Raw genomic sequence first — 27322 nt, 5'->3', positions numbered from 1 at the left:
ACACTGCACTAACTAAACCCATCAGGCAGCCGCCCATTGTCTGACACAATAGCTCAAGGGATTCTGTTCTATAAAATTTAGATGATGCAAACTGGTCAATTGACAGAAAGGGATGGAGAAAGGTAGTGAAGAAGGGAGGGATTGCAAAATGTTGGAAATCTTTTGAGGCTGGTGAATATTTTCATTATTTGGATTGTGGAGATGATTCCACAGCTATTTTTGCATACCAAACTTCATCATATCTTACACTTAAATAGATATAGTTTATATGATGCCAATTAAACATCAGTAATGTTATAAAAAAGATTCTCCTGATAGGCAGTAATAGGCTGCTTTAAGTTCCCATTTAATTCCACTGGCATAAGCAATTAAAGAAAATTTCTTGACTCAGTATAACTGAAATTCCTAGAGTAGGTTTCAGGCATAGTTTGATCAGACTACCACTTCCATATATCCGGAAGCCATTCTGCTCACTTCCTGAGGCTGTCTTCATCCTTGCACGGGTTTTCTTTCTGGTAGCCAAATGGCTGCAGCCGCTATAGACTTCACATTCATATAGCACAGCTTTTAGGAGAATAGGTAGGTTTCCTTCCCCCAAACACTGAACCCAAGTTTCCCATCTTGCCATGATTGAATCACCTAAGCTGTGTCTGTCCCTAAGTCCATCACTGTGGCAAGGGCCTAGGCAGCAGTTAACCCAGCTCTAAGTATATGACTACTAACCAGGGAAGGAAGAGTGGAATGGATGGTGGAGAAGCAACCGGCTGACATGTGAGATATGGGTTGGCAAATCAGTATGGAATGGTCAACATGAGGAGAGTCAAGATTGGATTGAAACAGGTGTCATTTATGTTTTGTTTTTTGGGTTTTTTTTTTGTTTGTTTGTTTGTTTTTTATTTGATAGACAGAGATCACAAGTAGGCAGAGAGGCACACAGAGAGAGAGAGGAAGGGAAGCAGGCTCCCCGCTGAGCAGAGAGCCCGATGTGGGGCTCGATCCCAGAACTTCTGGGATCATGACCTGAGTCGAAGGCAGAGGCTTTAACCCACTGAGCCACCCAGGCACCCCAAGGGAGAAGGAAGCTCCCTGCTGAGCAAGGAGCCCGATGTGGGACTCGATCCCAGGACGCTGGGATCATGACCTGAACCAAAGACAGCTGCTTAACCAACTGAGCCACCCAGGCATCCCTCATTTATGTTTTAAAAGATATTCTTGAGGGGCACCTGGGTGGCTCAGTGGGTTAAAGCCTCTGCCTTTGGCTCAGGTCATGATCCCAGGGTCCTGGGATCGAGCCCCACATCGGGCTCTCCGCTCAGCAGGGAGCCTGCTTCCCTTCCTCTCTCTCTGCCTGCCTCTCTGGCTACCTGTGATCTCTGTCTGTCAAATAAATAAATAAAATAAAATAAAAATAAAAGGTATTCTTGATATAAAACAGAAATGTATTATATTTTGAGATGCTAGAGTGTCAGGGCATCCTAACTGCCTGTTCTAATTTCTGTGCTTTTCAGCACATCTGAGAGAATGTTCATGTGACTTTGACGATACTCTAAGAGCATAAGCAACAGAACAGCACTCTTCTAGATACAGGTCAAATGGCTCTCCTAGACATCAGGCACCATAAATTATTGGTTTGGAGGTGGTACAAGATAGGACAATATGGAGGCACCTGGGTGGCTGAGTCATTAAGCCCCACATCGGGTTCCCTGCTCAGCGGGAAGCCTGCTTCTCCCTCTCTCAGTACTCCTGCTTGTGTTCCCTCTCTTGTTGTGTCTCTCTCTGTCAAACAAATAAAATCTTAAAAAAAAAAAAGGACAATATATGAGAAAAAGTTAGGAAATATTGAGGGCACAGGGAAGAACCTCAGGCCATTTTATTTGTTTATATATATTTTTATTTGTTTGAGAGAGAGAGAAAATGATCAGAAGAAAATACAGAGGGAGAAACAGATTCCCCGCTGAATGGGGACCCCCTTCCTCCACCCCAATGCAGGGCTCGATCCCAGGACCCTGGGATCTGAAGGCAGAAGCTCAATGACTGAGCTACCCATATACAACTCAATTCATGTCATTTAAAACTGACAATACAGGGGCACCTGGGTGGCTCAGTGGGTTAAGTCTCTGCCTTTGGCTCAGGTCATGATCTCAGGGTCCTGGGATCGAGTCCCATATCAGGCTCTCTTCTCAGCAGGGAGCCTGCTTCTCCCTCTTTCTCTGCCTGCCTCTCTGTCTACTTGTGATCGCTCTCTCTGTCAAATAAATAAATGAATTTTTTTGAAAAAAACTGACAATACATAACATGTTTAGAGCTAGTGTGGTTGTCTACGAGTCTTCTGTCATCATTTATGCACCCCGTGAGAGTCAATGCTCAGTTCATAAAGATGATATTTTTATTTTTCTGATATAACTACATACACAGAGGTTGTTTATTAATTGATTGGGATGATGATTTAATGAAGATGAAAATGTTAAGATACCAATCACTTTATTCAGTTTAAATAAACAAATCTGGAGTAATTTTGGAGGTTGAATTTGGGGATCAGGGAAAGTCTAAAACCAGTATTTCTTAATTATGTCTTTTAAAAGTGGTAAGAATCTCCTAGGCATTCTTACCTCCTGCTTCCTGTTGTTATCATCATATCCAACATGAGCGGTGTATCTGTTGTTTGTGCCTGCCGAGCACCCATTTTTCTGGAAATAGCACCTGTCTCTCCCATGTCAGAAACCATTGGTCTCCCCTTCTCAGAGCTCTTGCCTCAGAATTGAGGGAGTGGGTGGGCACAAGACTCAGGCCTGGCCAGCAATTCAACATCTGCCTGAGGCATGTGACCTGAGCTGGGCCAATGGGAACTTCACCAGGACTCTCGCTGAAAGTCCAGAAAGGAAGCACACTCACTCTCTGCTGGTATTTTAACGCTGGTGGAATGCAAGCTTGCCAGCCATGAGCCATCTTTACCATGACATGGTGACCCCTGACACGTGAATGAAGCCAACTCAGAGGGACGCCAAGCCAACGATGGAGACGGATTCCTGATGGCATCGTTTGAGCACATGAATGCAGTTAGATCTATCCCCTACACTTTTTGATGATGTGAGACAATAAATCTCCTTCATACTTAAGCCACTTTGAATTCAGTTTCAAAACTGGCAACTCAAAAAGCTTTGGCTAATAGCACCACCATTATCGTAATGTATCCACAGCACCACCTTTTCTTCCTGGAGCTCAAAGCAAAAGTCCACTTCCTGAAGCAGAATCTCAGAGAATTGTGACAGTCAACTGAGTGCATACCCAGAGGAAGTCCAGGGTGACAGTGTGTGGTTGAGTAGGAGGCTTGGCGGTGCTTCCAGGGTGAAGGAAACACACACGCACAGAGCCGCCATTAAGACACAGGCTCTAGCTGCTTATTCCTGGAGCACTCATCTGTCTTCTCTCCCAGCTCCAACTGCAAATACTTTAATAGACACAGATTTTTTTTTTTAGACTTCATTTATTTGTTTGAGAGAGAGAAAAAGAAAGAGAGAAAGTGCACAAGCAGGGGGAGTGGCAGACAGAAGGACAGGGAGAAGCAGACCCCCCTGCTGAGCAAGGGAGCCTGATGAGGATCTCTATCCCAGGACCCTGAGATCATGACCGGAGCCAAAGGCGGACCCTTAACCAATGGAGTCATCCGGGAGTCCTTCCTTAGACACAGATTAAACTCACTCTATTGGGGGCTTTGCAGGTTCCCTGAACCAACCAGGAACCACCATTCCTATTAAAGTTTCGTATTTGCATGAAATCATTCCTTTAAACAGCCCAGGCATCGAAATAATAATGCAATTTTAAGCTCTTGTCCCAGGGCCTACTTAGTTTTGTGGGTACAAATATTGCCACTGAAAATGGTCCAAAAATATTATCCAAGATTTTCTGGCAAAAGTAAGGCCAGAAACTCTGGGAGAGAATCACACTCTTTCACTCACTGTATTAGGTTAGGAGTAGTAAAAAGGGACGTAACAACCCCATTTCTTGTAAATCAAGACTATACGCTCCACAAGGGCAAAGATTATGTTTCTTATTTCCAAGTTTATGCTCTTTTTGTTTTTAAAAAAGGAAATAAACCAGCATGTATATATTTATGAGTACAAAAAGGAAATCATCTTGCTAGGGAATGGTTTTCTGATAATGCCTCTATAAGAGGCTGAAGCTGTGAACATTCAGCATGTCAGTATTGAGAAGCAAGCTGTGTATCACCATATGAAGTCACCATTTCACGGAGGTCCATGTGTCCCCTCACTAAGCAGGCATGGCTCCACATTCTCACCTCCTGTCATGGGTCTCCCTAGGAACTCTGCTGCACACTATTTTTTTTATAACCTAACACTTTTTAAAAAAATATTTATGGGGTGCCTGGGTGGCTCAGTGGGTTAAGCCGCTGCCTTCGGCTCAGGTCATGATCTCAGGGTCTTGGGATCGAGTCCCGCATCGGGCTCTCTGCTCAGCAGGGAGCCTGCTTTCTCCTCTCTCTCTCTCTGCCTGCCTCTTTGCCTACTTGTGCTCTCTCTCTGTCAAATAAATAAATAAAATCTTTAAAAAAATATTTACGAAAAAAAGGGGGGGACATATGACTAGCTCATGGGGGCCAGCAACTCTTAATCTTGGGGTTGTGAGTTTGAGCCCTGCATTGGGTGTAGAGATTGCTTTAAAAAAATATCTTAAGGGGCATCTGGGTGGCTCAGTGGGTTAAATCCTCTGCCTTCGGCTCAGGTTATGATCCCAGGGTCCTAGGATCGAGCCCCACATCGGACTCTCTGCTCAGAAGGAAGCCTGCTTCCTCCTTCTCTGCCTGCCTCTCTGCCTACTTGTGATCTCTGTCTGTCAAATAAATAAATAAAATCTTAAAAAAAAAAAGAAAGTAATTTTTGCCTTTGGTTTCCCATCAAACTGAATTGGGATTCAGTTTTTTCAGGGGTTCTTGAGCCATCAGCCACCTCTCCACTCTGCATTCTAAACAGTCTTTTGATTCATTTCTGCACAAAGCATTTTGTAATTTATTGTCAGGGAGAATGAATTTCTCTTTAAAGCTTTTTTGCTCACCGAAGTGATCTAATAGGAAGCTACCCTCAACCGGCGCTGCGTCTGGAAGCCCTTGTACCCCAAATTCATGACCATTAACCTCATTGTATTTTTTAAAAATTAAATTCTATCCCTAACATGGGGCTCAAACTATCAACTCTAAGATCAAGAGTCACATGCTCTACCAACTAAGCCAGCCAGGTGCCCTATCATTGTGTTTGTAGTACCTGGTGTAATAACATGATGTCCAGAAAAAAGTATTTGTCGAACAATTGGCCAGATACAAAAATGAATGAACAAGCATGAAAAGTTTGGAAAGGAGGGTGCCTGGGTGGTACAGTTAGTAAGGTGTCTGCCTTCCACTCAGGTCCTGATCCCAGGGTCTGGGGATTGAGCCCCATGTCAGACTCAGTGGGGAGTCTGCCTCTCCCTCTACCCTTCCATTCTGCTTGTGCTTTCTCTCTCTCTCAAATAAATAAATAAAATCTTTTAAAAAAATGTTTGGAAAGGAAAGACCAAGTGATGATCTCAGGGCCAGGATCAGATAATTACTTCTATTATCCAACCCTAGTTTTTATACTGAAACAGAGTACCTTTTTTTAAAAAAGATTTTATCTATTTGTTTATTTGTCAGAGAGAGAGAGTGCACGCACAAGCAGGCAGAGTGGCAGGCAGAGGCAGGGAGAGAAGCAGGCTCCCCGCTGAGCAAGGAGCCCAATGCAGGACTCGATCCCAGGACCCTGGGATCACGACCTGAGCCGAAGGCAGCGGCGTAACTGGACTGAGCCACCCAGGCGTCCCATGAAACAGAGTACCTTTAAAGGGCCCTTTCCCCCTTATGAATCTTCTGCAGTCTTATCTGATGTTCATCATTTCTGCCCATCTAGTGTCCACTCCCTTTTTCTACGAGGTTCCCAATTTACTTGTGGGAAATCACCTCTCTTCATTTTGCACCCTTTTTTTGGGAGGGTGACTTTTGGAAAGCAACTCTTACCATGAAAGTAAAGGAACTTTATCTTTCTGTTTGCCCCCCTTCAGCCCCTCCCCATATGGATCCATGTGACCTGAACTCAGCCTATCGGATGCTCTCTCCTGAGACTTTAACTCTTGGGCAAGTGACCCAAGGTGGTAAAAGTGGTTGGAGGTCATTTCTTTGGATGGTTGTATGCTTATCAGACAGTTTCTGCCATAAACCCTCCTGAGTCCCCTGCCACCCAGCCCTCTGAAGATCCTCTTACTTGGGACTTTTTCTAAGCCCAGGTCTCCAGCCTTCAACCATGTCACTGAGCTCCTAATAACCTTCCAATGAGTCACCTTTTGTGTCGGCCAGCCCGTGTTAACTTGTATATGGGCAACCAAGACCCCTGATGGTGCAAGCTGCCTGCTCCTCTGGCTGAATAGCCTGCTTTCTCTCACTTCATTTCTCTTCCTAGGCAGTCTTGCTTGGCCCTTTAAAAATGCTATACTGGAGGTGCCTGGCTTGCTTAGTCAGTAAAGCAGGCACTCTTGATCTCAGGGTATTGAGTTCAAGCCACACGTTGGTCAAAGAGTTTCCTTTAAAAAAGTTTTCTTTAAATGCTATATTGGCAGCCTTCTCTTTCAACACTCCTTCCAAGTGATTGTTATTTGTTCTTTTCATTCCCAGGGTCTAGTTCTTTGTAGTAGACGATGATAGGGCTGTCCTTTCTTCTCTGCAGCAATTCGTCCTTCTCCGTAACTGATTCCTCACCTCCAGCAGCTTGACCTTGTGCTTTGACCACCATGGACCGGGCGAACATTAGACGTCTCACCCTAAGCTGGGCCAATCAGGTCTCTCTTTCATAGGAATTTATAGATTTGACCTAGGGGATGCGAAAGTAGCAGATGACTGAGAGCTAAGCCTCCCAAGTGGGTTGGTTTTATGAGGAAGGCCTATAATTTTCTCTTGCCAAGCTTTGGGATTTTTGAGTCCCCACACTTCCCTATCTTGAGGAGCATTGCTATTATTTTACCTTTCTTTCTTTCTTTTTTTTTTTTTTAAGATTTTATTTGTCAGAGAGAGAGAGGGAGAGCGAGCGAGCACAGGCAGACAGAATGGCAGGCAGAGGCAGAGGGAGAAGCAGGCTCCCTGCCGAGCAAGGAGGCTGATGCTTAACCAACTGAGCCACCCAGGCGTCCCTTATTTTACCTTTCTTGATGAAGTTTTCTAATATTGACCTATGTTAGCTGCAATCACAAGAATCTTAACACAGTCGCCAGATGATAGAAGGCTCCTTGGAGTCAGGGCCAGATTTTCATTCATTTATCCATGTATTACTCATCAGACATTTATTGAGTATTTATTATGTGCTAGGCACTGTGCTAGGTGCTAGGAACCCAGACATGAATTAGACAATCCCATGACCTCAAGGAGCTTGCTCTCTGTCTAGTCAGGGGTATAAATGTATTCATTCCCTCCTTCATTTAGCAAATAATTCATTTAGTCAACAAATGATTACCAGCACTTATTAACTATTATGTGCCAGGCCCTGGGACTAAATACTTTTCTTTTTTCATTCTCACAACTCTTTAAGGTATGTTTCATTTTACAGACGAGGGAACTGAGTCACAGGGAAGTCACGTGGCTTTGCCAAAGTCACAAGGCTTTTAAGTGCTAGAGCTGGGTCTCCAATTCTGTGTGACCATGGACTCTTGCTTTGAACCACCCTGTAATCTCACTCTCAAAAAAAAAAAAATCCCCAAATAATGTGACACATTCTTGCTTACACAGGTGTGTATAAAAGTTCACAGTGAAGAAAGAGACTAATTTTGTGAGGAGGCTGGAGTTCAAGAAAGGTTTTACAGTTGGAATGGTTTGAGCAATCTTGAAGGAAGACTTGTAACCCTGGTGCCTAGCCCAGAACTTTGCATATGAACTCAGTAAAATGGTGGTGAGGTGGCTTATGCGTCTGGAAGGAGCTGTTTCCTGTTTGCAGGGAGCCTGGGGTGTTGCCTACTGCCTTCTGTGGCATCCTTTTTGTGATTTAGCAATGCTGTGCAAGGTTATCAGATCATGTGTGGATTATATCATTGATGGTCACAAAAGCCCTGTGAGGTAAGTAGTACAGGTATTAATTTTGTAAGATGGGTGAGGAGACCAAGGCTGATGTTGCATGACTCATCCAAGACCACACATGGTGAGTAAGTGGCAGAACAAGACAAGGACCTGTGTCTCGCCCTCCGGAGAGAGGGACTACCTAACAGGATTCCTCTAATCTAGCTGCTGGTCCTCACTCTTAGGCTCCAGTTGAAGGCTTTGCTCTTTTCAGCCTCTATACCTGACCTGCTGAAGGTTGCCTCTCCTGGGAACACCCTCCCCTTACTTCTCATTCCCAGTTCTCCAAATACTGCTCATCCTTGAAGATTAAGCTCATCCTACAACATCTTCCCAGGTCTTTTCCAAATTCATTCAGCTTACTATCTGAGCTTCCATTAAATCCCTTAGCTCTGCTTCCAACCGATTTCTACCCTGAAAAACTGTCTGCATGGAAATTCTAGACCTGTCACTGCAGTCCAGCCATCCTCATGAGAACTCCAGCCTTCTGTAGACCTTTTGTTGCTGTTTGTGTTAACACTTGGCTGTCTTTTCTCTCACTAGAATGCAAGCGCCATGAGGTGCAAGCCACACATTTTCTTTTCACAAATTTATGTTCTTTGGGATCATAGTGTTTATTGACTCAAAGAAGGTGTCTGCTCTGTCCACTTGCAGTGAGATTGTTTAGCTCCTAAACCACGCAAAGCTGATAGCTTGTCAATCCCTTTCATAAAGATGGGGTAGGGGGAAGAAGGCAGGGGATCTTATATGTCCATTCAGCAATTAAAAATAACCAACACTTGGGGTGCCTGGGTGGCCCAGTCGGTTTAGCATCTGATTTTTGATTTGGGCTTAGGTCATGATCTCAGGGTCCTGGGATTGAGCCCCAAGTAGAGCTCCATGCTCAGTGGGGAGTCTGCTTGAGGATTCTCTCTCTCTCTCTCTCTCTCTTTGCCTCTCCTCACTCACACTCTCTTTCTCTTTCTCTAAAAGAAATAAATTTTTAAAAAAATAACCAACACTTAATGAATTTTTACTAATGACCAGTTGTTGTTGTTTTTAGACTTTATTAATCTTTTTTTTTTTTTTTTTGACAGAGATACAGGGAGAAAGGGAACACAAGCAGGGGGGAGAGGAAGAGAGAACAAGCCCCCCATGGAGCAGGGAGCCCCCATGCCTGGCTTGTTCCTGGGAATCTGAGATGATGACCTGAGCCGAAGACAGAAGTTTAACAACTGAGCCACCCAGGCGCCCCCAGTGGCCAGGTCTCATACAAAATAATCTGTATGTATTAAGGCAAATCCTCAGGACAACTATTATTATTTCCACTGAACAGATGGAAGACATAGTGCTCACTCAGCTAATAAGTGGCACAGCCAGGATTCAAACCCAGAGCACCTCCAGAGTCAATACTAACTACGACACTAGTTAAATACTTAACTTACGACACAGTTAAATACTTAACTACGACACTAAATTTTTGTAGGTAACCAAAGTCTCTTGTTATGATGTAGACCCACTTCCTTTCTAACCCCAATGGGAAGATAGGACTCGAGGGGTGCAGAACAATATTTATTATGCTCTTACTATGGGTCAGGCATCATGATGGGTGAGCCTATGAAACAAAGTATTAACTCTATTTTAGAGAAGTTGGCTCCGAACGTGGCTAAATATCGGAGGTATGTCTTTCAGTTATTAGCAGAGTTGGAATGAGGCCAGGTTTCCTGACTCTCAAGGAAGTACTCTTTAAAGGAAATTGTACAGAAAACCCTGATTAGGGACAAATGTGAAGGGCAAAGAGGCATCCGAATTATGAAGAAATGTGCTGATGTAGGCAGCGTACTGAAGAATGTTGAGAGAATGCCAAAAATGCTATTCTATAGATACCCACATAGGAATTCCTTGATTAAATAAAGGAGCCCTGTCACCGCCTAGAATTCCCATCCCAGAACTTCCCCGGAGGCAAGGGCAGAGAGGGCGCCACCTGTGCAGGAGAACCGGCAACCGGCTCTGGACACCAGGGCTCAGCCCCCTTCCTCTCCTCACTTTCTAATTGGCCGACTTCTTCCTGGGCCCCGCCTCCTCTGCACTGACCGAGGAGCCGCCGACCCCTCCCCAGACCCCCTCCTCGACACCAGCGAGCCGCCTCTGCTGTCGCCCGTGACTGGCCCGACCGCAGCATGGGATCCGCCTCCCCTCCTCCAGATTGGCCAGCAGTCCCCAGGCTCCGGTCCCTCCTGTCCGCCGGCCCCGCCCCATTTCCCCTCGGCAGCTGGGCCTCGGGCGAGCCCCCGCCTCCGCGGGAGCGGGCCCCGCCCCCTGTGACGGCCGGGCCGGTAATTGGCGGCGGCGTGCAGCCATTTCCGGTTTCGGGGAGGTGGGTGGGGTGCGGAACGGGACTGGAGCGGCCGCCGCCTGGGCCGCCGCCTACAGATCGTGCCGTGCGCCTGGTGCTGCCGGGACGATGCGGCCGGAACCCGGAGGCTGCTGCTGCCGCCGCCCGCTGCGGGCGAACGGCTGCGTGGCGAACGGGGAAGTGCGGAATGGGTACGTGAGGAGCAGCGCCGCCGCCGCAGCCGCCGCAGCCGCCGCCGGCCAGGTATGGTGGGGCCGGGCTGAGCCGGAGGTGGCGGGGCTGGGACCCCGCGAGCTGCGTCCGTGCGGAGCCGGCAGAGGGGGCGGTGGGGCGGGGCGAGGTCGCGGTGACCGTCCGCGGGGTCGGGCGCCGGGCGCGGCTCAGGTGTGCTGGCGGCGGTGTCCCGGCGCTGACCGGGCCTGCCCCAAGCGGGAGGCTCAAGGGCGGCGTGGGGGCTCCCTCGTGTCTCGGCGTCGGAGGTCGTCCTCCGGAGGTTTGGGCTCTGCTCCAAGTCCGAGTACCTTCCTCCCGCCGATCTGGCCAGAAATACGCGCCGGCCCTCGGGGAGGGTCCACTCGAGGGCTCTTGGTTCTTTCTCTCGAGGCTCCCGCCTCATGTCCTCGAGGCGATTGCTTCCTTTTAGAGTCCTGAAACCTCCCAGGAAAACCATCCTCGGGGGCCTCAGGAGGCCAAGAAAGTTAGACAGTGATACCAAACGGATCAACACCCAGGTCTCTTCCTACCATGTACCTAGCCCTTCTGCAAGCAAGGCACTGGACCGCACGTCTGGTAGTGAACCCGGGCTGGTGCCTCACTAGCCTTCTGGTCTTACTCAGCCTGCGGTGGGACCCCATCCCGGGCTCCAGGTTGAGTTAGGTGGTCCCTGGGAGCGGGAGTGCTGTCACCCAAGGGGCTTGCTGAACCCAGGGGGTGACTTGTGATGAGTCTCCAAACCAGTTAACCAAGGCTGAATCCCAGCCAAGTCCAGGGAGTTCTGAAATATTTTGGAAAGGTTTGAATTGAAGGCAGTAATTAGGAACAGCCTTCCAGTTCTCTGGATGGACAGATTCTCCTGAAATGTGTTTTTAAAGAGGAACTGGTTAAAAATATGAAGAGATCAGTGTTGCTGGAACAGTGTTGTAAGATTTGCAGTTGACTTTAATAGTTATACATACCGTTTAGATATTAAGGAAAACGTGGTTTTTTTTTTGTTTTTGTTTTTTTATTTTTTTGCCCCAAAGTCAACCGTTCTGAACAGCAGTAGTGTGACAATTGTGATTTAGTTTGTCTTTAATACAGATATGTAGCAGCTTCCTCCCCCCAGTCAGTAGATGGGATAGATAGGCCTGTTACTGTTTAGTGTGAAACAGAAAATAAAATCATTCCTCTGGGTCATGTTGACATAGCAAGGCTGTGAGAGTTGGAGCGAAAACACATGAAAGAGCCTTGACCTCCCCTGAGGTTGTAAGGTTGAAAGCACCATAATGCACAGATTCCAAAGATTTATTTTCATTTTTAAAGAAATAATTGAGTGAGAGAGGAAGTGTAAGAACACTCTCATTATTGGCTGTGTAAGGGGTTGTTGTTTTTAGCAACATAAATGGCTAATAAGACAAATTTGCTCTGATAAAGAATGTAACAGGAAAACCTGATGGGTGGGAGTCAGAAAATAACTTTGCAGATGAAGGAGTGGATTATGATTTTTTTAATAGGGAAAAGGAAGTCAAGAGAAAGGTGTTCAGAGGTGTTTTGTGTTCAGGAGCTCTTTTCATTTAACATAGGAGTTATGTTCTGATTTAATAGTAAATTTCTCCCATAATCTCTAATAGTCTAGCACTTACAGGTACAATATTATTTTAGAGGTTGCCAACTAATAGTAAGATGAAGACATATCAAGTTGCTAAAGTGAAATTTTAAAATGTGTATGACTCTAGCATCTGGCTGATTTTTTTTTTTCTAGTGTATTTTAGTGAAAAATTCCACTCAAGTCATTGGCATCTGGAAGACTGGGCTACTGGAATGCCTGAAAAAATGGTTAGGCTTCCAGTTATCACTTCTAGAAAACTCTTTGTCACAAGTGTTTTTAAAACAAAGACTTGGGGCGCCTGGGTTGCTCAGTGGGTTAAGCCTCTGCCTTCGGCTCAGGTCATGATCCCAGGTTCTGGGATCGAGCCCCCCACATCAGGCTCTCTGCTTGGCAGCAAGTCTGCTTCCCTTCCTCTCTTTCTGCCTGCCTCTCTGCCTACTTGTGATCTCTGTCTGTCAAATAAATAATAAATAAAAATCTTTAAAACAAAGACTTTAGGGATATAGCTTTGTACATGAATATGAGGACTATTATCTATTAGGTTTTTGTTGTTTTGTTTTCTTAAGTAAAAGAGAGGTTTTTGGTAACTTCATGGGAACAAGAGTATCTTTAAAATACTTTAAGTTGGTTTTGTTTCAGTTACAGTGATAGTGCACCAACTCATATTTATTTTCCCTTCCTTTCTAGGGGAAATGTTGCCAATTATGCCATAAAAATACACATAAGATGTTAAGTGTGCAAGTGTGTGTCATCTTTTAACTAAAATATAAATTTAGAGGGTTTTTTTTTTAAGATTTTATTTATTTATTTGAAGGAGAAAGAGAGAGAGAGCATGAGTGGGGGGAAGGTCAGAGGGAGAAACAGATTCCCCATGGAACTGGGAGCCCCACGCAGACTTGATCCGGGGACTCCGGGATCATGACCGGGATCATGACTGCAGAAGGCAGTCGCTTCACCAACTGAGCCACCCAGGCGCGCTAAATTTAGAGTTTTTAAACCTGAAATATACATTCATTTCCTCACATATCCCACCATTAGTCTTTTAATGAACAGGAGAGAGGTTAGGAGCTTCTAGGATTCTTTCACACTCTCAAGAGTTTTAGTGTATGAAGGTATAGATTATATGTGCTTGCCCTTTGTTGGATTTGGGTTTAGAGTTTGAGTAAATAGATCCTGTGGTAGAAAGGGCATATAAGGGGTGCTTGGGTGGCTCAGTGGGTTAAAGCCTCAGCCTTTGGCTCAGGTCATGATCCCAAGATCCTGGGATAGAGCCCCGCATCAGGCTCTCTGCTCAGTGGGGAGTCTACTCCCCCCCCCACCTCTCTGCCTACTTGTGATCTCTGTCAAATAAATAATAAATAAAATCTTAAAAAAAAAAGGGTATATAAAACAACCAACGTTGCTGTTTTTGTTTTCTGGGTTCTTTCCTCCAGTTTTTTCTTATAGTGGTAAAACACATAAAATTTACTGTCTTAAGCATTTGTAAGTGTGCAGGTCAGTGACTTTAAACGTATTCATCATGTTGTGCAACCATCACCACCGTCCACTTCCAGAACTCTTTCATCTTGCAAAACTGAAACTCTGTACCTATTAAACAGTAACTTCACCATTCTGCTTTCTTTCTCTATGAATTGACTGCTGTAAGTACCTAGTATAAATGAATTCATACTGTATTTTTCTTTTTGTGTCTGGCTTATTTCATGTAGTATGATGTCTTCCTGATTCATCCATGTAGCAGTGTGTACCAAAATTTTCTTCCTTTTTTTTTTTTTTAAAGATTTTATTTATTTGAGAGAGAGGGAAAAAAAAATGCGGAAGCGTGAACAAGGGGAGGAGCAGAGAGAGAGGGAGAAGCCCACTTCGGCTGAGCAGAGAGCCCAGTGTGGGCTTTGATCCCAGGACTCTGGGATCATGACCTGAGCTGAAGGCAGATGCTTAACCGAGAATTTCATTCTTTTTTAAGACTGAATTATATTCCATCGCATGTACATATCGCATTTTGCTTAGCTGTTCATTTCAGCAGACACTTGGGTTGCTTTCAGGGCTTAGGTATTGTGCATAATGCTGCTTTGAACAGGGGTGCACAAATATCGCTTCAGGACTCTGCTTTCAGTTCTCTTGGATGTATACCCAGAAGTGGAATTGCTGGATCATATGCTAATTCTATTTTTAATTTTTTGAGAAAATGCCACAGTTTTCCACAGCAGCTAAATAAACTATTTTACATTTCCATCAACAGTGCACAGGATTTCCAATATCTACACATCCTTACTAACAATTGTTATTTTCTTTTTTTTTTTTTTCTTCATTGTAGCTATGAGATCATAGGGAAAAAGTATGCATATATGTTTCTGCCTCTGGCTCTTGGCACAGAGCTCCTAAAACTTGTGTAATTTCCTAAGTGATAGGAATACTAGGAACATCTTTTGTTCTAATATTTAGTCTTTGACCCTTATTCCTGACACAGAGTTCCTAAATCCCTTGGAATTTCCCTGGTGATAGCAGTGTCTTTCGCTCTAGTGAGGAGACCCTGGGTGGGCTCCTGAATGGGGGCTGCTCACCAGAAAGACCAGATCAGAGGCTTGGAATTGTCAGCCCCACCCTGCCTTCTCCAGAGAGGGGGAAGGGGTTGGAAATGAAGTTAATGATTGTTCATGCCAGTGTGGCGAAGCCTCCATAAAAATCCCCAAAGTACCAGGTTGAGAGAGCTTCCGGGTTGCTGACCCTGCGGAGGTGCTAGGAGAGTGGCGGCCCCTTCCCACACACCTTGCCTGTATCCTTTATCATCTTTTTATAATAAACTAGGAAACAGTAAGTAAATAGTTTCCCCGAGTTCTGTGAGCCATTATAGCAAATTATCAACCAGAAGAGGAAGTGGTGGGAACCTGGTTAATAGCTTATGGGTTCCGTGGGCAGGGAACAGCCTGGACTTGGCCACAGGCACCTGAAGCGGGGGGTGGGGCGGGGAGCAGTCTTGTGGGACCAGGCCCTTCACCTGAGGGATCTGACACTATCTCTGAGTAGAGTGTGTCAGAACTGAGTTAAATTGATACCAGCTGGTGTCACAGAAGTGCTTGGGGGAGTGGAAACTGCCCCCCCATCAGGTGTCAGAAGTGCTGGGAGTGTGGTAGCTCTGAGAGTTTAGAAGTGTCACAGTATTGGGTTCGGTTTTTTACAGCAGCCATGGGTAGACATTACTGGTTTTTAATGACGACAGTACACACAGAGTTTGCCCAAGAAGAGGAGCGATAAAGCAGTGATTTTTTCCTCCCTTGCCATTCAGAGGAGAGGAGGGTCAGCCTTTATTTGAGGTAAAGGGTGGCAGTTAGCACTAGGGAAACTGAAAGAGTTAGAATTGGAAGCTTTGGCAAAATTAGAGCTGGAAGAAACCTTTAGGGGTTTATGTAATTCAGTCCCATTATCCTTTTGTAGGACTTTATTAAAACTAATCTTGATAGATGATTCTATCCTATTTTTAAAGACCTCTAGAGGATTTGCAGGAAATTTTTTCAGCAGCATGTTGCAATGTTCAGTGATTTTAATTACAAGAGTTTTTTTTTTTTAACTGTGGATTTAATGTTTGATTAAATAAATGCCATATTTTTATTGCACCTAAAATATAATACTGTCTGTTTTTACTTTTAGAGCTCCTTATTTACAGCACTTTTTAAAAGATGTTCCATTTCTTTATAAAACTTTTGAGTTTTGGACGTGCAATTTACTTTCCTTAATTAGTCAACGAGTTTTGAAGGAAAGAAACTATCTGCCTTTGAGACTTTTTTGAGCCTAACTTTGTTCCCTTTAGAAGTAGTTTTTGGGTACCTGGGTGGATCAGTGGGTTAAAGCCTTTGCCTTTAGCTCATGGGATCCAGCCTTGAATCAGGAAGCCTGTTTCTCCCTTTCCCACTCCTCCTGCTTGTGTTCACTCTCTCTAGCTGTGTCTCTGTCAAATAAATAAATAACATCTTTTTTTTTTTTAGTAGTTTTAATGAGATATTAGAATGATAACAGCTTTCTAGCTGCCAAAATAGGTAAGATTCTAAGGAGGACGTGGGGCAAAAGTCAAGTTCTTTAGGACAAGCAAAGCAGAGAGAACAAAGAGCTGGCACTGTCCCTTATACTTAGAAGGAGGCAGATGAATAGCTAATGAAGGGTGCTTTACTAAAGAGCCACCAGCTTTTATTTCCCCTGAGAGGAAATAGTAACTGGAAAGTTAGCTAGGAGACAAGAATGGGAGGAGTATCTAGAATGGCCTGGATACCTGTTCAAGTTTTGAAGTCCTGGTGAGATAGCCGAAGACCTCAAGGCTTTGCAAAAATAATGCTGTAACTACAGCTGTGGGACTAGATCTTTGTTTTGAATGCTTTTTGTTTTCAGAAGAACATCTCAGATCTTGCTAGCTAGATCTGAAAGATGCCAGAGTCATTTGAGGTACTCAGGAATTCTTTTTAATACAGATTCTTGGGAAATGAGACCAGTATTTAATATATAAACTGCTATGTTCTAAAGATAGTATTTTAAAACTTGCGTATTCAAAGAAAGCAAACTTACCCACTTTTTGGGGTTGGCCTAGGTGCCCTAGAAACTTCACAGTGCTCTGGGCAAGATAGTTAATTGGTTGAGATTCAATTAGATTCAATTTTTGAAAGAAAGAGGTAGTGTTTATTGGCAGAATGGGCAATTGAGAGGGATGGGTAGAGACTGTTTGCATTCTGAGTGGGTGTGCCTTACTTGATTAAAGACCTGGTTTGTGGCCTCAGAAGTCAGAAGTCAGTTGCCTTCTGAATGGCTCCTAAGAAGACTTCCATAATATAATTTGTAGTTTGTGACTGATTAAGTAAGTCCTTGCTCTTCACACTTTTTTTTTTTCTTCACACTTTTAATCTCAGAAAATTTACCTTAACTTTTGTTGTCTTTTTAAGGCTACCTTCAAGGCCCATTATAAAGGTTCAGGTTGCTATTTTCCCATTTGTTTTAAAATACTTTGCTTCTGATTATAGAAATAATACGTGTGTACTACAGGACCCTAAAGGATTGTGATAACCCGTGGTGTTGGGGGTTAATGTGGTCTGTCTTACCAGTCTGCTGCTTTCTGATCATTTCTGATATAGTGAAATATGCAGCTGTACTGAGACGTGGGTATGACCCAGCCTTACTCCAAATAACACATATTGAGCTTGGGGAAAGTATTCAACACATTTTGTAATCTGGGAAGTTTAGAAACTATTGTGTAGGTAAAGTACTGACTTCTCACATGTGAAGGTTTTGACTTATTCTAAGTAAGCCTCTTGCTGCCTAATTAGTAAGCCCTTTCAGCAAACATCTGAGATATTACTGCAGTAGCCCCCTTTATCTGCAGGCCACATGTTCCAAGACCACCAGTAGATGCATGAACCCACTGTATATAGTGGATAGTACTGAACCCTGTGTATACTATTTTTTTTCTATATATACATACTCATGATAAAGGTTAATTTATAAATTAGGCACAGTAAGAGAGTAACAATAATAACTAATAATAAAATAGAAAATTAAAACAGTATACTGTAATAAAGGTCATGTGAATGTGATCTCCCAAAATATCTTATTGTACTGTACTTACCCTTCTTATGATGATGTGAGATGATCATATGCCTGCATGATGGGACGGAGTGAGGGGATGACGTAGGCATTGTGACACAGCGTTAAGGCTGCTGCTGAGCTTTGATGATATGTCAGAAGGAGGATCATCTGCTTTCAGACTGTGGTTGATCGTGGGTAACTGAACACGTGGATAATGGGGGTGACTACCATATTTGCCTTGTGCCTGCTGTGTGACAGGAACTCAGAAATCTTAGTGGAAGGAATGGATGGGTGACAGTTGAAGTCATACAAGTTGGTGAAGCAGATAGAAGACGGCATTAAGCAAGAAGAGGAGGCTAGAAGGGTGTAATATTGGGGAATCATAATGTTACTGGAAGACTCACACACTGCTGGGGAAGGTTGATCATGAGAACAGAAGCATTAGGAAGTGGTATGAGAAGGAAAGGGAGGCTGTTTCAGTTAGGAAGGGTAAGCAACATCTTGGTGGTGGGAGACCAAAGGTGTAATTACAATAGGTACTCTTTACTGTGGCCAGGACCACCCCCCCAACCCCCCACCCCGCTCCCTGGCTTCTTCACCTGTCTGATCTTCACAAGGACCTTGCAGGGCAAATACAAGCACCATTTCTAAATAAGACTGAATTCCAGACTCTTTAAATGACTGTCCCAGTTAGTTGGTGTAGCCTGGCGTATCTTACTCTATTAAGCTACCAGATTTGGCAGTTCAGAAATTACTGGTAACATTTGAGGGGTTTAATTTCGATATGCCACAGGTTATGCCACACTCTGAACACGTATTTCCAGAAGTGTCCCTTTCCACAGGCAACTTTTGAAAATTAGGGAGTCCATATTTTTTCTTGCAATCGGGATAAATTCCCTACTTTTGGTCAGTAAGTATCTTCTGTGGATGGGCTGGAAGTGCTTCCAAAGCTGCTGGGAAACAAATGTATTTTGACATTATGTGATTTTCCTCTTTGAAAACTCAGAAACGGAGACAGCCACGTGTGCGCGCCCTGGCACGTTTTCAGCTCAGTGGCACCCTGTGCACTTGGGCAGCAAGGCTGTGCCCCGGAATCACCGCCCTCCCCTGCCACTACATCTCCTCTGGAGCACCTTCCGACCTCCAGATAAGCATCGTGGCGCAACAGGGGATGCCGCGGTCAGGAGATGGGTGTACCAGGGCAGCTCTGCCAGATTCTGCTCCTGGTTCTGAGCACTCTTCCGCCTCTGACCTGTTCTGTAACTCCGTGCTCTCTCCACGGTTCTGGAGTGGACAGCGCCTGAGGGACTACATGGTTCACATCACTTTTGCTTCTCTGCAGATGGTCTCTGATACATGGGGGTAGGCCCCTGGTGGCCACATCTGTGCAGCAGGACCGTGTTCCTGGTCCTGACTGACTGGCATGGGGGTAGGCACCAATGCTACAGTGACCCCAGGAACCCTCTTACGGGGATTTAAAATTCCAGGGAGAGAGTTTGTCCTTAAGGAAAATAGTATCTGTGTTACACTCCTCATCAGAGTTTACATATCTGAAAAGGTTTATATTTTTTTCAGTTTTAACAAGTATTTCTTGAACATTTGGATATTTTTTCTTTCTTTCTTTCTTTTTAAAGAATTCAGTGCTTTGGTGCACCTCAGTGGCTCAGTGGGTTAAGCCTCTGCCTTCAGCTCGGGTCATGATCCCAGGGTCCTGGGATCGAGTCCCGCATCGGGCTCTCTGCTCAGCGGGGAGCCTGCTTCCCTGGCTCTCTCTCTGCCTGCCTCTCTGTCTACTTGTGATCTCTGTCTGTCAAATAAATCAATAAAATCTTTAAAAAAAAAAAAAGAATTCAGTGCTTTATTTTTTTAACATATTTGTATTAACATATGATGTATTACTTGCCCCAGGGGTATAGGTCCGAATCATTAGGCTTATACACTTCACAGCACTCAGCAAAGCACAGACCCTCCCCGAAGTTCATCACCCAACCAGCGTTCGTTTGTTTTGTGAGATTTGTTTGTTTTGTGAGATTAAGAGTCTCTTATGGTTTGTCTCCTTCCCGATCCCATCTTACTTCATTTTTTCGTTCCCTACCCCCCAGATCCCCCACTCCGCCTCTCAAATTCTTCATATTAGAGAGATCATATGATATTTGTCTTTCTCTGATTGACTTATTTTGCTCAGCATAATACCCTCTAGTTCCATCCATGTTGTTGCAAATGGCAAGATTTCATTTCTTTTGATGGTTGCATAGTATTCCTGTGTGTGTGTGTGTGTGTGTATGTATGTGTGTGTGAGTGTGTGTGTACACCATATCTTCTTTATCCATTCATCTGTTGATGGATATCTAAGTTCTTTCCATAGTTTGGCTATTGTGGACATTGCTGCTAAAAACATTCAGGTACATATGCCCCTTCAGATCACTACATTTGTATCTGTAGGGTAAATACCCAGTAGGAACATTTGCATTTTCAATAAAATTTAAAATGGACACATGTAGTGTTTCTCTTATTTTATTTTTTTAAAGATTTTATTTATTTATTTGACAGAGAGAGATCACAAGTAGGCAGAGAGGCAGGCAGAGAGAGCGGGACGAGGAAGCAGGCTCCCTGCAGAGCAGAGAGCCCGACGCCGGGCTCGATCCCAGGACCCCGGGACTAAGACCTGAGCCGAAGGCAGAGGCTTTAACCCACTGAGCCACCCAGGTGCCCCTGTTTCTCTTTTTTTAAAGATTTTATTCGTTTGACAGAGCGAGAACACAAGTTAGGGGAGGGGCAGAGGAAGAGGGACAAGCAGACTCCCTGCTGAGTAGGGAGCCTGATGCCAGGCTCCATCCTGGGACCCTGAGATCATGACCTGAGCTGAAGCAGATGCTTAACCAACTGAGTCACCCAGGAGTGACTCAGAAACCCATAGTGTTTCTGTTTTAAAGTCAACATACTTTAGATGCAGTTTTATGTGAAAATACTAGAGTTGGAAAAACATCATTCTTGCAAAACATTAAACTAACACATTAAAGTATAAAGAAAATAAATATCTCCTGAAATTCTACAAGCCAGAGATAACCACTATATCATTTTGATGTATATCCTGCTAGACAAACACACACATAAAAAAAAAATACATAAATATACAAATATATATATATATGTTTGTGTATGTGTAATAGGCAGGGAGGGGGTGTAATTTTACATAAAATAAATTGCTTAATATCAATTTTTTTTTTTGCTTAATATCATTAATACATCCTATCATCAATCAGTAAGACAAACATCATTCTTTTAAGGGGTATATAAATTCCATAATATGAATCTATGGTGTAATTTGTTTAATGAATCCCTGTGCATGATGTGTAGACTTTCCCCCATATTTTAAATATGTGAACACTTTATATATCTCACACTTTTGATTTTTTCATAAGGATAAATGCCTAGAAATAGTGTCACTCAGAAAGTATATGTGTATATGAATGTGTGTATATATATGATTCTGATCAGAATCAGAATATCATTTTTAAATGAATTTAAAGGAAGCTTTAGAGATATTTTTTAAAGTTTTCTGATTTCTAAAGTGTAATTGACAACAATTTAAGTGATCCAAACCTCATCTTTAAATGAGTTAAACTAGTATCTCAAAATATAATGTAACAGAATCGTCTTGGGTTCCTAAAATCCTTTGGCGAAAATGTGGTTCAGATGTCACTTTCCTCAAATTGATCTTTAAGTCAGTGCAGTTCCAGTGCAGAGTCCTACCCTCTAAATGTTTTGGGTTTTTTCTTTCTCTGTCTTTCTTTCTCTCCTTCACTCTCTTTTTCATTCTTTCTTTCCTGACAAATTGATTCTAAAGTTCATGTTCAAAAGCAAAGTACCAGAAAGAGCCAAGGCAGTTAGGAAGAGAAATTAGGTGGGAGAAATCACCTTTATTAGATAATAAGACTTAGCATAAATCTATAATAAAAGTGGCAGTTTCTATTCCAGAAGGAGCACCCATGAATACGGAGTTTGATAGATAATGGTGGTGGCATTTCACATCAGTGGGGGATGGATTAGTGCTGAGACAGGTGGTTTTCTATATGGAAGAAGAAGGGGAAAAAAAGATGGCAAAAGAAGAAAAATTTTTTTCTATATGAAAAAAGAAGAGGGAAAAAAAAAATAACCCCACCACACACTGGTCTATAAAGTCAGTGCCGGGTTGTTAGATACTCAAATGTGAAAATAAAAATAAATATAAAACTTAGGAAAAAATATTTATGACCTTAGAGTATAGAGTGACTTTCCTAAAAGCACCAAAGCACAGATTTTAAAGGTTGATAGATTTGACTGTATAAAACTTTTGCATGCAATAGCATCAAAAAGAAAATGTTTAGGAAAAAATTTAACAAATAGTACAAGACTTGCACACTGGAACCCACAAAACATTTTGAAAGAAATTTAAGAGGATCTAAGTAAATGCAAAGACATCCAATGTTCTAGAATTGAAAGCCTGTTGGTAGGTTTTAAGGAAGGCATGGAGCACTGGGTGTGATGCATAAACAATGACTCTTGGAACACGAAAAAATAATATTTAAAAAAAAAAAAGACTTGGGGTACATGGGTGGCTCAATGGATTAAAGCCTCTGCCTTCCACTCAGGTCATGATCTCAAGGTCCTGGGATCCAGCCTCGTATTGGGCTGTCTGCTCAGCAGGGAGCTTGCTACCTCCTCTCTCTCTGCCTGCCTCTCTGCCTACTTGTGATCTCTGTCTGTCAAATAAATAAATAAAATCTTTAAAAAAAAGACTTACTATTGGGGTGCCTGACTGACCCAGAGCATGGGACTCCTGATCTTGGAGTCGTGAGTTCAAGCCCCATAGTTGGCGAAAAGGCTTACTTAAAAAGAGAGACTTAAAATTGTTAAGATGGAAATACTCTATGAATTCAATGCAACCCCTGTCAAAATCCCAGCTGACTCTTTTGGAGACATTGACAAACTGATCCTAAAATTTATATGGAAATAAAAGAAACCCAGGAGAGACAAGGTGTTGAAAATGAAGAAGTAAGCTGGAGGACTCACCCTTCCTGATTTCAGAACTCCCCATAAAGCCATAGTAATCAAGATAGTATGGTACTGCCATAAAGATATACTTAGAGATCAATGGACTATAATTGAGAGTCCAGAAATAAACCCTTAATTTATGGTCAGTTGATTTTTCTGTAAGTGTACTGAGACAGTTCAAGGGGGCGAAGGATGGCCTTTTCAACTAATAGTGTGGGGAAAACTGGATATCCACATGCAAAAAAACTAATTTGGATGTCTACCTCATACCATATACAAAAAAATTAACTCAAAATGGACCAAAGACCTAAATGTAAGAGTTAAGAACTGTCAGATTTTTAGGAAAACACATAGGTATAAATCTTTGTGAATTTTGATTAGGCAGTGGATTTTTAGATATGACTCTAAAGGTATAAGCAACCTTGGAGTAGGTCGAAATGAACTTTTGTAATTTTTTGTACTTTGGTATTTCTAAGGACACCATCAAGAGAATGAAAAGAAAATCCATAGTATGGGAGAAAATATTTGAAATCCTATAGTAGATAAGGGATTTATTATCTGGAATATGTAATGACACTTACAACTCAACAATAAGAAGACAACTCAATTTTCAAATAGGCAAAGGATTTGAATAGATGGTTTCTCTGAAGAAGATGTACAGATGGCTCATAACCCCATGGAAAGATGCTCTGTGTCAGTCAATTAGGGAAGTGCAAATCAAAACCATAGTGAAATACCACTTCATACACACTGGGATAGTTAAGATAAAAAGCCATTAACAAGGGGCGCCAGGGTGGCTCAGTGGGTTAAAGCCTCTGCCTTCAGCTCAGGTCATGATCCCAGGGTCCTGGGATGGAGCCCCACATAGGACTCTCTGCTAAGCAGGGAGCCTGCTTCTTCCTCTCTCTGTGTCTCTCTGCCTACTTGTGATTTCTGTATGTCAAATAAATAAATAAAATCTTTAAAAAAAAAAGCCATTAACAAGTGTTGGTGGCGATGTGGAGAAATTGGAACGCTTATACATTGCTGGTGGGATCATATAGCCACTTTGGAAAACAGTTCCTAAAGTGTTAAACATAAACTTACCATATGATTCACCATTTCTTCTCCCTGGAAAAATGAGACATACGTACACACAAAAACTTCTACATGAATGCTTATAGGAGCATTATTCCTACTAGTCAAAAGGTGGAAACAAGCCAAATATCCATAAATTTATGAACAGATAAAATATAGTATAATCTTACAGTGGAATATTCTTCAGCAATAAAAAGGAATAAATAACTGATACGTGTCACAACATGGATGAAAGAAACATTATGTGTAGCGTAACAAGCCAGACATAAAAGGCTCTGTACTGCATGATTCCCCTAGCATGAAATGTTAGGATAGGTAAATCCATAAAGACAGAATGTTGACTAGGAGTTTGCCAGGGCCAGGGGTGGAGTTTATTTTTGGGGTTATGAAAATGTTTTAAAATTAAGTTGTGGTGATGGTTGTACCACTGTGTGAATATAATAAAAACCATTGAACTGTACACTTGGAAAGAACAAATTTAATGACTTATTTATTCTATTTCAATAAAATATGACATCATAAACAAAGTGACACCAAAAGTGAAAAAACAAGCTGTGGACTGGGAGGAGACATTTTTTTAGCATATCACTGAGAAAGGGTTAGTATCCGGGTCAGAAAGCCTTATAAATTAGGGAGAAACAAGCATGCACTCCAGGAGAAAAATGGGCGAAAGAAGGAACTGTCAATTCATAGGAAAGAAGGAACTTGATTGGAAAATATATGAATATGCCCATCCTCACTTTGTTCAAGTTACTATAAATTAAAACTGTTAAGTAACTGTTTTCATCTGTAGCTTTTGAAAGCTGTAAAGATACGATCATAGTAAAGGTTGACAATCTGATGTTGCAAAGGGAACTGTATACAGGCGCTTTTAGCACAAATTGGTACAGTTGCCTTGGAGAACAATTTGCAATTTCTACAAAAGTTGAAATACACATTCCTAATGACTACCCTATGCAGTTTGTCTGTGGGCATATACAGCAGCTGAGGTTTTCAAACATTTTTGTTCCGGCTTACACTAAGAAAGAACATCTTTTTTTTTTTTTTTTTTTTAAGATTTTATTTATTTATTCGACAGAGAGAAAGTAATCACAGTTAGGCAGAGAGGCAGGCAGAGACAGAGGGAGAAGCAGGTTTCCTGCTGAGCAGAGAGCCTGTTGTGGGGCTCGATCCTGGACCCTGAGACCATGACCTGAGCCGAAGGCAGCGGCTTAACCCACTGAGCCACCCAGGCGCCCAAGAAAGAACATTTTTATATCAACCTTATGTACATGTAATATGTGAGGTATTAGGGCTTAGGATTTCAACACATTACTTTTGGGAGGATCAGTTCAACCTGTGTCACATGGTTTTCGGAAGAAATTCTGCTCATGGCACAAGGAGACGTGTTTAAGAAAGTTTACTGTAAAAACATAAGAACAAAAAGTTGGAAGTAATCTAGCTTTTCATCAGTAGGAGCATGACTTATCCACCCATCCCCACCCCCACAACAAACAAAAAAAACCAGTATGGCATATTGTTACAACGAATATAGCACTGGAAAGATTAATCTAGATCTGTATTATACACATGGGCAAATCTCAGACACATATTGTTAAACAAAACTTGCAGAAAGATACATACAGTATGATATGTATATAAGGATTAAAAACATGCAGGGCAATACTGTATTGTTTATGGCTATGTATTTATGTAAGAAAGGTATTATTTTGGCAGTGCCTGGGTGGCTCAGTCTTTAAGTGTCTGCCTTCGGCTCAGGTCATGATCCCAGAGTCCTGGGTTTGAGCCGTGCATCGGCTCCCTGCTCCACAGGGAGCCAGCTTCTCCCTCTCCTGCTCCTTGTGTTCCTCTCTCGCGGTCTCTCTCTGTCAAATAAATTTAAAAAATAAATAAATAAAATATTTTTTAAAAAGATATTTATTTTTAAACAGGTGATAAACAGCAAATTAAGAGTAGCTTTTATACTTTTGGGGGAAAAGGGTTAAAATAGCACTTCTCTAGGACAAACTTTTAAAAGAATTGGGGAACTGCTTTAACATGAATCAGAGCATGACGCTCTCCAGAGAGCTTCTTATCACTGACAACAAAAGACGGTTTCTGTTGGTTTACAATGCTCTGTATCATTGGCTCCGAACATGTCCTCCCAGGTCACTGTCCTCCAGCCAGGCGGGCCTCTCTGCCCTTCCCCGAACACAGGGAGTGCTCCTGACCTAGGCTTGTGTCCTCACTTTAGCTCCGCCTGGAAAACTTCTTAGCTTTCTTCCCACCTCTGTGTAGATTTTGCCTACCCCTTACTTCTTTTGGAGAGGTTATCCTTGGCCACCTCTTGCCATGATTTTTTTTTCCCCCTTGTTATAGAATTTACAAACTGCCGGGTATTTTGTTGGTATATCTGTATTGCTATAAATACCAATAAATATTGGTATTTATTGGTATATCTGCTTGATTATTTATTGTCTGCTTCTCCCACTGGAGCGTATGGCATTGTATTCTAGCTCTCAGATCATGCTTAGCTCGTTGTAGAGGCTTAGTAAGTATCCGCGGAATACGTGAAAGAATGAAATCAACGATAACTTGAATGTTTTATTTAGTGGGAAAAAACAAGATCTAAAGCCTATAAGCTAATTGTTAAGTTTTGATAAAACTGTGTGTTGCGTAGATTTTTATCTATTTGTGTTAGTTACAGTATGCTATTTCATATGTACTTGCTGGCTGGTAAAAAAACACTTGCCCAAAATCACATAAACATCCGCAAGAAACAGGTTGTGATACGTGCGACATTAAAGACACCCAGAGCGCAGTTGTTAGTGTTTTGGGCTTGCAGGTGGTTCAAGTCAGCAGGGGCTTACTGAGCAGTCCTGGTAGTGGTGACAGCTTGTGAGGAGGAATAAGAACAGGCTGGTGATGGTCCAGTGGTCCGGAAATGGCACAGACCCACTCTACTTTATCGCCTTTCTGTTAGTTCTTCCTAAGGAGCAGCGTGGCCAGTGGTGCAACTTCTGTAACTCCCATTCCCATTGTCTTACGAGAGGTCTAAGCTGTGAGTTGATGCTGAGTGCTTCCCTTAGAGGAGGGGAAACCTGTCAGCCTGATTTTCTGCCATTTCTCCCTTTCTCACCTTGATTTGAAATGCCGTGAGGCTGGGCTGAGAAACCTGGTCTGCGATCACGATGGGACTGTAAAAGAGCTACCTGTCAGAAAGCTGCCGTACTTGCTAAAGGACAGTATCTTCATCGCCTCCTGTACAGGCTTGGCTTGTATATAGAGGCAAAGGAAGCAGGTTATTTCTAGGACAGCAAAATTAGTGTTCTGATTTCCTAAAAACAGACATTTTCTTAACAGAGGAAGCTCATATAACTACTTACCTCAGTCCAAGTATAGCTAG

General features: G+C 42.8%; 1 protein-coding gene across 1 annotated transcript in view; it reads left to right on the top strand.

Annotated features, from left to right (window-relative positions):
- Positions 1-10507: 10507 nt before the first annotated feature.
- SPTLC2 (serine palmitoyltransferase long chain base subunit 2) overlaps positions 10508-27322 on the top strand; it is a 110944-nt gene continuing 94129 nt past the window's right edge. Inside the window, exon 1 of the mRNA XM_044231324.1 lies at positions 10508-10700. Within this exon, the coding sequence (XP_044087259.1) occupies positions 10566-10700 (135 nt within the window). The 5' untranslated portion in view covers positions 10508-10565. The remainder of the gene's footprint in view (positions 10701-27322) is intronic.

The sequence above is a fragment of the Neovison vison genome, chromosome 13 (assembly GCF_020171115.1).
Source record: "Neovison vison isolate M4711 chromosome 13, ASM_NN_V1, whole genome shotgun sequence".
Taxonomy (NCBI): domain Eukaryota; kingdom Metazoa; phylum Chordata; class Mammalia; order Carnivora; family Mustelidae; genus Neogale; species Neogale vison.
Note: the sequence above shows the minus strand (reverse complement) of the source record. Positions and strands in the feature narration are given on the sequence as shown.